General features: G+C 32.3%; 2 protein-coding genes across 3 annotated transcripts; one reads left to right on the top strand and one right to left on the bottom strand.

Annotated features, from left to right (window-relative positions):
* Nucleotides 1–111: 111 nt before the first annotated feature.
* On the top strand, nucleotides 112–2786 carry LOC102582710 (1-aminocyclopropane-1-carboxylate synthase-like). Its single transcript, XM_006343868.2, has 4 exons — nucleotides 112–414; nucleotides 703–834; nucleotides 933–1093; nucleotides 1463–2786. Exons 1-4 carry the CDS (start codon nucleotides 238–240, stop codon nucleotides 2448–2450), a joined length of 1458 nt encoding a protein of 485 aa, XP_006343930.1. The 5' UTR covers nucleotides 112–237; the 3' UTR covers nucleotides 2451–2786.
* Nucleotides 2787–2935: 149 nt separating this feature from the next.
* LOC102583042 (1-aminocyclopropane-1-carboxylate synthase-like) lies at nucleotides 2936–7746 on the bottom strand. Of its 2 annotated transcripts, XM_015307142.1 has the most exons (5): nucleotides 7497–7746; nucleotides 7043–7174; nucleotides 6784–6944; nucleotides 5668–6270; nucleotides 2936–3503 (listed from the first exon to the last, which is right to left on the bottom strand). In XM_015307142.1, exons 1-5 carry the CDS (start codon nucleotides 7674–7676, stop codon nucleotides 3119–3121), a joined length of 1461 nt encoding a protein of 486 aa, XP_015162628.1. In that variant the 5' UTR covers nucleotides 7677–7746; the 3' UTR covers nucleotides 2936–3118. The 2 variants fall into 2 exon arrangements, with proteins under 2 accessions (XP_015162628.1, XP_006343931.1); XM_006343869.2 differs by lacking the exon at nucleotides 2936–3503 and having other exon boundaries at nucleotides 5044–6270.
* Between the last annotated feature and the right edge of the window lie 236 nt (nucleotides 7747–7982).

The raw sequence follows: 7982 nt of genomic DNA on the forward strand, positions 1-7982 counted from the left end.
TTGGGGGGGGGGGGGTTAAGTGTGCGTGTACATCCTATCTTTCATGGAAATTTCTTTAAACACCATGACAATAGAAATTTACAAGTATAAATAAGCCTTCACTTCCACTTCAAAGTTCATTCAACAAATAACTACTAATAACATTCAAAGACTCTAAAGATCTTTTTTTTTTACATAAAATAGCAAATACCAATTTCATTTTTTTGAGAATCTTAGATTCTTTTTTTCAAAATTAAGATGGTGTCTATTTCAAACAATAACCAAAAACAACAACTTCTTTCAAAGATAGCCACAAATGATGGTCATGGAGAAAATTCACCTTATTTTGATGGTTGGAAGGCTTATGCAAATGACCCTTTTCATCTAACTGATAATCCTAATGGTGTTATTCAGATGGGTCTTGCTGAAAATCAGGTAGGAAAAGAAAAAAAAACACCCGTCGTTTCAGTTTGTTTGTTTTACTTTCCGTCTTTTAAAAAAAAGAACATATCTTTTCTCTTTTTTTTTATGACAACTTTTCAATTTTCAACGTTGATTCAACCTATCTTGAATTTAACACCACGATATTTAGAAGTCTTCGTTACTAACCAGACAAACAAATTGAAACAAAGGAAGGAGAATATTTTCTTGATAAAATGGCTAAAGTTGAAATTTTTTAAGAGTTTTTGTTAATAAATTTCTTATTTTTGATGTTTTTTGCAGCTTTGCTTTGATTTAATCCAAGAATGGGTGGTGAATAACCCAAAGGCATCAATTTGCACTGTTGAAGGAGCTGAAAATTTCCAGGATATTGCAATTTTTCAAGATTATCATGGCTTGCCAGAGTTTAGACAAGTATGAAACTTTTTAAATCAAGACTATTAGTTGTTAATTCTTGTTTTTATTCATTAATTATTCAGTGTTCTAATTAGTTTAATAAAAATAATTTTCAGGCAGTTGCAAAGTTTATGGAGAAAGTGAGAGGTGACAAAGTTACATTTGATCCAGACAGAATAGTTATGAGTGGAGGAGCAACTGGTGCTCATGAAATGCTTGCTTTTTGCTTGGCTGATCCTGGTGATGCTTTTTTGGTTCCTACACCATATTATCCAGGGTTCGTATTTGAAATTCACTGACTCGATTAATTATTATTCATGTCACATTAGAGTTTGTTAAAGTCCTTTTAAATAAAAATCATCAACTTGGATGTACAAATCACTATCATAAGTTTCTTCCTTTGACCTCTATATTTTTGACTTATTTTTTTGTACTTGGACCAAGTAAAATTATTGGTGTGGGACATAAAATCAACTACTCCTCTGCATAAAACAGAGAAAGTAGGTCCTCTAAGATAACATCCTTAATATAACTTTTTATTGAGTTGGGACTTGGTCCATCATGATTTTTTTTAATTAAAAAAAAAGTTGCTACATTGAATTAATGAGTTTACTAAAGTGAGTTTTTTGCATTTGTAATATTGCAGATTTGATAGAGATTTGAGATGGAGAACTGGTGTGCAACTATTTCCAGTTGTTTGTGAAAGTTGTAATGATTTCAAAGTGACTAAAAAAGCCTTGGAAGAAGCATATGAAAAAGCACAACAATCCAACATCAAAATAAAAGGCTTACTTATAAACAATCCTTCAAATCCATTAGGTACTCTTCTTGACAAGGACACACTCCAAGACATTGTAACGTTCATCAACTCGAAAAACATTCATTTAGTATGCGATGAAATCTATGCTGCTACGGTGTTTGATCAGCCTAGATTCATCAGTGTATCTGAAATAGTTGAGGAGATGATTGAATGCAACAAAGATTTGATCCACATTGTCTATAGCTTGTCTAAAGATTTAGGATTTCCAGGATTCAGAGTTGGGATTGTTTACTCGTACAACGATACAGTAGTAAACATTGCTAGAAAGATGTCGAGCTTTGGGCTAGTTTCAACTCAGACACAACATTTGCTTGCATCAATGTTGTCTGATGAGGTCTTTATTGAGAAATTCATTGCTGAGAGTTCCGAAAGGCTCGGAGAAAGGCAGGGGATGTTTACAAAAGGACTAGCAGAAGTTGGGATCAGTACATTGAAAAGCAATGCTGGTTTGTTTTTCTGGATGGATTTAAGGAGACTTCTTAAAGAAGCAACATTTGATGGTGAGTTAGAATTATGGAGAATGATTATTAATGAAGTGAAACTTAATGTTTCACCAGGATGTTCTTTTCATTGTTCTGAACCTGGATGGTTTAGAGTTTGTTTTGCAAATATGGATGACGAAACGATGAGAATTGCATTAAAAAGGATAAGTTACTTTGTGCTTCAGCCAAAGGGACTTAACAACAAAGCTGCTGTTAACAAACAATGCAGCAGGAGAAAACTTCAGATCAGTTTATCGTTTCGAAGATTGGATCATGAGTTCATGAACTCACCAGCTCACTCTCCGATGAATTCGCCTTTGGTCAGGACTTAAAGAAGGGGGGAAATGGTTTAGCTTTGTTTTTGTTGTTTGTCTAATAAGAGAAGGTAAAAGAAATCCTTTGTTAGAGTGATGAGTGATAGTACTAAGTATTTGATTTCACAGTTATTTCCATTTTGTGCAACTGATGAAAGAAAATAAAAAGATATAAGGTATAGAGAGTGTTTTGGATTTTTATTATCTGAATTTTTCCTGTCATCCCATCAATGTATCAAAGTGGGATTCACTGTGGAATTTGTATTTGTTCTTGGTTTTTTTTAATTCCTTCTTGAAAATGAAGGAGGTTGTAAGTTGTAACCAGAAATTTTACTTGCTTATATATATATATATATATATATATATATATTAAAAATTTCTGGTTACAACTTACAACCTCCTTCATTTTCAAGAAGGAATTAAAAAAAACCAAGAACAAATACAAATTCCACAGTGAATCCCACTTTGATACATTGATGGGATGACAGGAAAAATTCAGATAATAAAAATCCAAAACACTCTCTATACCTTATATCTTTTTATTTTCTTTCATCAGTTGCACAAAATGGAAATAACTGTGAAATCAAATACTTAGTACTATCACTCATCACTCTAACAAAGGATTTCTTTTACCTTCTCTTATTAGACAAACAACAAAAACAAAGCTAAACCATTTCCCCCCTTCTTTAAGTCCTGACCAAAGGCGAATTCATCGGAGAGTGAGCTGGTGAGTTCATGAACTCATGATCCAATCTTCGAAACGATAAACTGATCTGAAGTTTTCTCCTGCTGCATTGTTTGTTAACAGCAGCTTTGTTGTTAAGTCCCTTTGGCTGAAGCACAAAGTAACTTATCCTTTTTAATGCAATTCTCATCGTTTCGTCATCCATATTTGCAAAACAAACTCTAAACCATCCAGGTTCAGAACAATGAAAAGAACATCCTGGTGAAACATTAAGTTTCACTTCATTAATAATCATTCTCCATAATTCTAACTCACCATCAAATGTTGCTTCTTTAAGAAGTCTCCTTAAATCCATCCAGAAAAACAAACCAGCATTGCTTTTCAATGTACTTCATTTTTTTTTATGTTGGTTTTCAATTTTAACCAAAGTTGAGTGAATCTTGGCGCAACGATAAATGTTATTTGATTAGGTTACGGGTTCAAGCTACAATAACAATTGATGAACAATATAGGATAAGGTTGTGTAAATAAGACCTAGTGTAGGTTGGCACTTGACCCCCTCCCCTTCTATTCCACTCATATATAGCGGAAGGTTACTGCACCGAGTTATGTTTATTGTTAGCAACAAACAATGAAGGAGACTCAAAGTTGTAATTAACCATAACAAGAACATTTAGTGGTGTTCTTGAAATTCAAGTTTTATGTTGCTTTTCAATGTTAAACCAAGATTAGGGCGAGCTTTGGGCCAATAATTAAAATTGTCACAGTTTCAAGCTATGAAACAACCTCTTGCAATAATTCGAACCAATAATGTTTCACCTTTTCCTCAACCTAAAGTATAGTGAAAGTTTAGTACATCGTGTTGTTTTTTTTTTCTTTCAATTTTAAACCAAAAATTGCATACTATATGGTTAGCAACAAAAGGTTATATGCCAAGTACAATATTATTGATAGCTAAGTCTGACTGTCATTTCAATGATAGAAATTAATATACTCCATCAAACAATTAGATCAGAAAAGGAATAATACTAGTATATATATATATATATTTATTATATGCAAGTGGTTGGTAAGTTATTGGTATGAAATATTTCATTAATTTTCAATATTGATACTAAAATGTACTTATTTTCTTATCCTTATGGAGAACATAATAATTGATGTTAGGACTGTCTCAAGCCCCTAAGACTCCAACTCATTGTATGTTTGTTTGAATAAAATTTTGATCATCACTTCTAGTTGAGTCAACCAATAATATTCTCTCTCTCTCTCTCTCTCTTCTTCCTTTAATCTTATTCATGCTGACTTTGACTTGGTATAAATAATTAAGTCAAATACTAATTTAATATATTTGTTAGTGGGTGTGTAACAAAGTTAAGTCTATACATAATGGGTAATTAAGAAGACATACACTTACATAGGGCACAAGAAATAAAATATGACTAGACTTAAGAAATATTATACTCTAACACCTGGTGTAGTAGGGCTGCCCCTCTCTTGACTTATAAGTTTTAGTTTCGAATTCCGAATGTGGAAAAATTCTTAGTATAGAGTGCTTACTCCCAAATGGAGCTCTATCAGCACGATTCCAATTTAGTCTGACTCTTGTACACATGGGCGTAGTTACACTCATGTTAGGGCCTTCATTAGAAAATTATTCCGTATATACAAGTAAAATGATAAATAAAGTAGTTAAATAATATATTTTGGACACCGTTGACACAATAATTTAGTGTAGCCCAGTGAGTTCAGGCATCTTGAAAGAGCAAAGACACGCAAACTTAAAGTGCTGCTCTTGGGAAGAGCAGACTCACGTTAGCACCTGAACACATCAAGAGAAGAAAGAGACAAACACCATGCTTACTTTTAAAAAACATAGAGTTATTTCCAATCAATATAAGTCAAAATTAGCAAGGACACCATTAATTAAATATAACTATAGAATTTCTCGTTACAACTTACAAATAAAATTCCACATTGAATCCCATTTTGATACAATGTTACATAGAAAAATTCAGATGATAAAAATCCAAAATGGAATACTCTATAATCAAACACTAATAAATGTATACATCAAAACTACCACTCTTCACTATAACAGAGGATTTTTTTTTTTCCTTCTCTTATTATGCAAACAACAAGAACAAATCTAAGCCATTTTTTCTTCTTCTTTAAGTCCTAACCAAAGGCGAATTCATCGGAGAGTGAGCTGGTGAGTTAAAATCATCCAATCTTCGAAACGATAAGCTGATCTGAAGTTTACTCCTACTGCATTGTTTCTTAATAGCAGCAATGTTGTTAAGTCCCTTTGTTTGAAGCACAAAGTTCCTTATCCTTCTTAATGCTGTTTTCATCGTTTCGTCATCCATATTTGCAAAACAAACTCTAAACCAACCAGGTTCAGAACAATGAAAAGAACATCCTGGTGAAACATTAAGTTTCACTTCATTAATAATAATTCTCCATAATTCTAACTCACCATCAAATGTTGCTTCTTTAAGAAGTCTCCTTAAATCCATCCAGAAAAACAAACCAGCATTGCTTTTCAATGTACTAATTCCAACTTGTGCAAGTCCTTTTGTGAACATCCCCTGCCTTTGCCCGAGCCTTTCGGAACTCTCAGCAATGAATCTCTCAATGAATATCTCATCAGACAACATTGATGCAAGCAAATGTTGTGTCTGAGTTGAAACTAGCCCAAAGCTAGACATCTTTCTAGCAATGTTTACAACTGTATCGTTGTACGAGTAAACAATCCCAACTCTGAATCCTGGAAATCCTAAGTCTTTAGACAAGCTATAGACAATATGGATCAAATCTTTGTTGCATTCAATCATCTCCTCAACTATTTCAGATACACTGATGAATCTAGGCTGATCAAAGACCGTAGCAGCATAGATTTCATCGCATACTAAATGGATGTTTTTCGAGTTAATGAACGTTACAATGTCTCTGAGTGTGTCCTTGTCAAGAAGAGTACCTAATGGATTTGAAGGATTGTTTATAAGTAAGCCTTTTATTTTGATGTTGGATTGTTGTGCTTTTTCATATGCTTCTTCCAAGGCTTTTTTAGTCACTTTGAAATCATTACAACTTTCACAAACAACTGGAAATAGTTGCACACCAGTTCTCCATCTCAAATCTCTATCAAATCTGCAATATTACAAATGAAAAAATAATTGAAAACCATGCAACAAAAGTTTGTTCTTACTATAGTTCACATGTGGGACATCATATTTGTTAGTGTTTCTAATTAAAAAAATACAATAATTATGGATTAACTTTATGGGACAAATGATTTTTTTTTTAAAAAGACAACTTAGAGGACCTACTTTCTCTGTTTTATACAGAGGAGTTGTTGATTTCATGTCCTACACCAACAATTTTACTAGGTCTAAGCATCAAAATAAGTTTAAATATGATAGTGATTTGTACTATAAGATAAAGATCCACCAAATTGAAAAAGAAAATTTATTTACTTTTTCTTGAAGAAATTTATGACTTTATAAGGTAATAGTACTTTTTTTCCTTCTTTAGGGAAGGGGATTGAAGTTTTCATGATTCGAGTTTTGTGAACAGAGAAACTCTTGGTCAAAAGAATCTTTTAATGAGTTCTACGTGATGCTGAGTCAAAATTAATCGAGTCAGTGAATTTCGGATATTTACCCGGGATAATATGGTGTAGGAACCAAAAAGGCATCACCAGGATCAGCCAAGCAAAAAGCAAGCATTTCATGAGCACCAGTTGCTCCTCCACTCATTACTATTCTGTCTGGATCAAATGTCACTCTGTCACCTCTCACTTTTTCCATAAACCTTGCAACTGCCTGAAAATTATTTTTATTAAACTAATTAGAACACTGAATGATTAATGAATAAAAACAAGAATTATCAACTAATAATCTTGATTTAAAAAGTTTCATACTTGTCTAAACTCTGGCAAGCCATGATAATCTTGAAAAATAGCAATATCCTGGAAATTTTCAGCTCCTTCAGCAGTGCAAATTGATGCTTTTGGATTATTCACCACCCATTCTTGGATTAAATCAAAACAAAGCTGCAGAAAAACATCAAAAATAAGAAATTTATCAACAAGTACTCTTAAAGTTTTCAACTTTAGCCATTTTATCAAGAAAATATACTCTTTTATCTGTTTCAATTTGTTTGTCTAGTTAGTAAACAAGACTTTTAAATATCCTGGTGTTAAATACAAGATAGGTTGAATGAACCAAAATATCTTGTGATCTTAAACATGTCAGTTGTCAAGTTGATACTGAAAAATTGTCAAAGAAAAAGAAAAGAATCGTTCTTTTTTTAACAGAAAAAAGTAAAACAAACAAATTGAAACGAGGGGTATGTTTTTTTTTTCCTTCTCCTACCTGATTTTCAGCAAGACCCATCTGAATAACACCATTAGGATTATCAGTTAAATGAAAAGGATCATTTGCATAAGCCTTCCAACCATCAAAATAAGGTGAGTTTTCTCCATGACCATCATTTGTGGCTATCTTTGAAAGAAGTTGTTGCTTTTGGTTATTGTTGTTTGAAATAGACACCATCTTAATTTTGAAAAAAGAAAGAATCAAAGATTCTCAAAAAAATGATATGGGTAAAAAAAAAAAAAGCTCTTTAGAGACTTTGAATGTTATTATTTGTAATTTGTTGAATGAAAATTGAAGTGGAAGTGAAGGCTTATTTATAGCTGTAATAATTCTAAGTGCTACAATATTGTCATGGTTGCTAAAAAATTGCATTAAATTAAAGATCATCAGCACGCACGCGCAATTCCCAACCCCACAATTACAAAAATAAAATTAAATAATATACTACTATATTTATTTTGAATATTATACAATCTTGAGATA

Source organism: Solanum tuberosum, unplaced genomic scaffold (genome assembly GCF_000226075.1).
Source record: "Solanum tuberosum cultivar DM 1-3 516 R44 unplaced genomic scaffold, SolTub_3.0 scf00048, whole genome shotgun sequence".
NCBI classification, from domain to species: domain Eukaryota; kingdom Viridiplantae; phylum Streptophyta; class Magnoliopsida; order Solanales; family Solanaceae; genus Solanum; species Solanum tuberosum.

Excerpts from the sequence above, each read along its gene's own strand:
- LOC102582710 (XM_006343868.2), top strand. The coding sequence starts at position 238 with ATGGTGTCTATTTCAAACAATAACCAAAAACAACAACTTCTTTCAAAG. Across the intron at positions 415-702 it reads TGGGTCTTGCTGAAAATCAG|CTTTGCTTTGATTTAATCCA; the intron begins GTAGGAAAAGAA and ends TGTTTTTTGCAG. Across the intron at positions 1,094-1,462 it reads CCTACACCATATTATCCAGG|ATTTGATAGAGATTTGAGAT; the intron begins GTTCGTATTTGA and ends GTAATATTGCAG.
- LOC102583042 (XM_015307142.1), bottom strand. The coding sequence starts at position 7,676 with ATGGTGTCTATTTCAAACAACAATAACCAAAAGCAACAACTTCTTTCA. Across the intron at positions 7,175-7,496 it reads TGGGTCTTGCTGAAAATCAG|CTTTGTTTTGATTTAATCCA; the intron begins GTAGGAGAAGGA and ends GTTTTTCTGCAG. Across the intron at positions 3,504-5,667 it reads GCACAAGTTGGAATTAGTAC|ATTGAAAAGCAATGCTGGTT; the intron begins ATTGAAAAGCAA and ends AAAATGAAGTAC.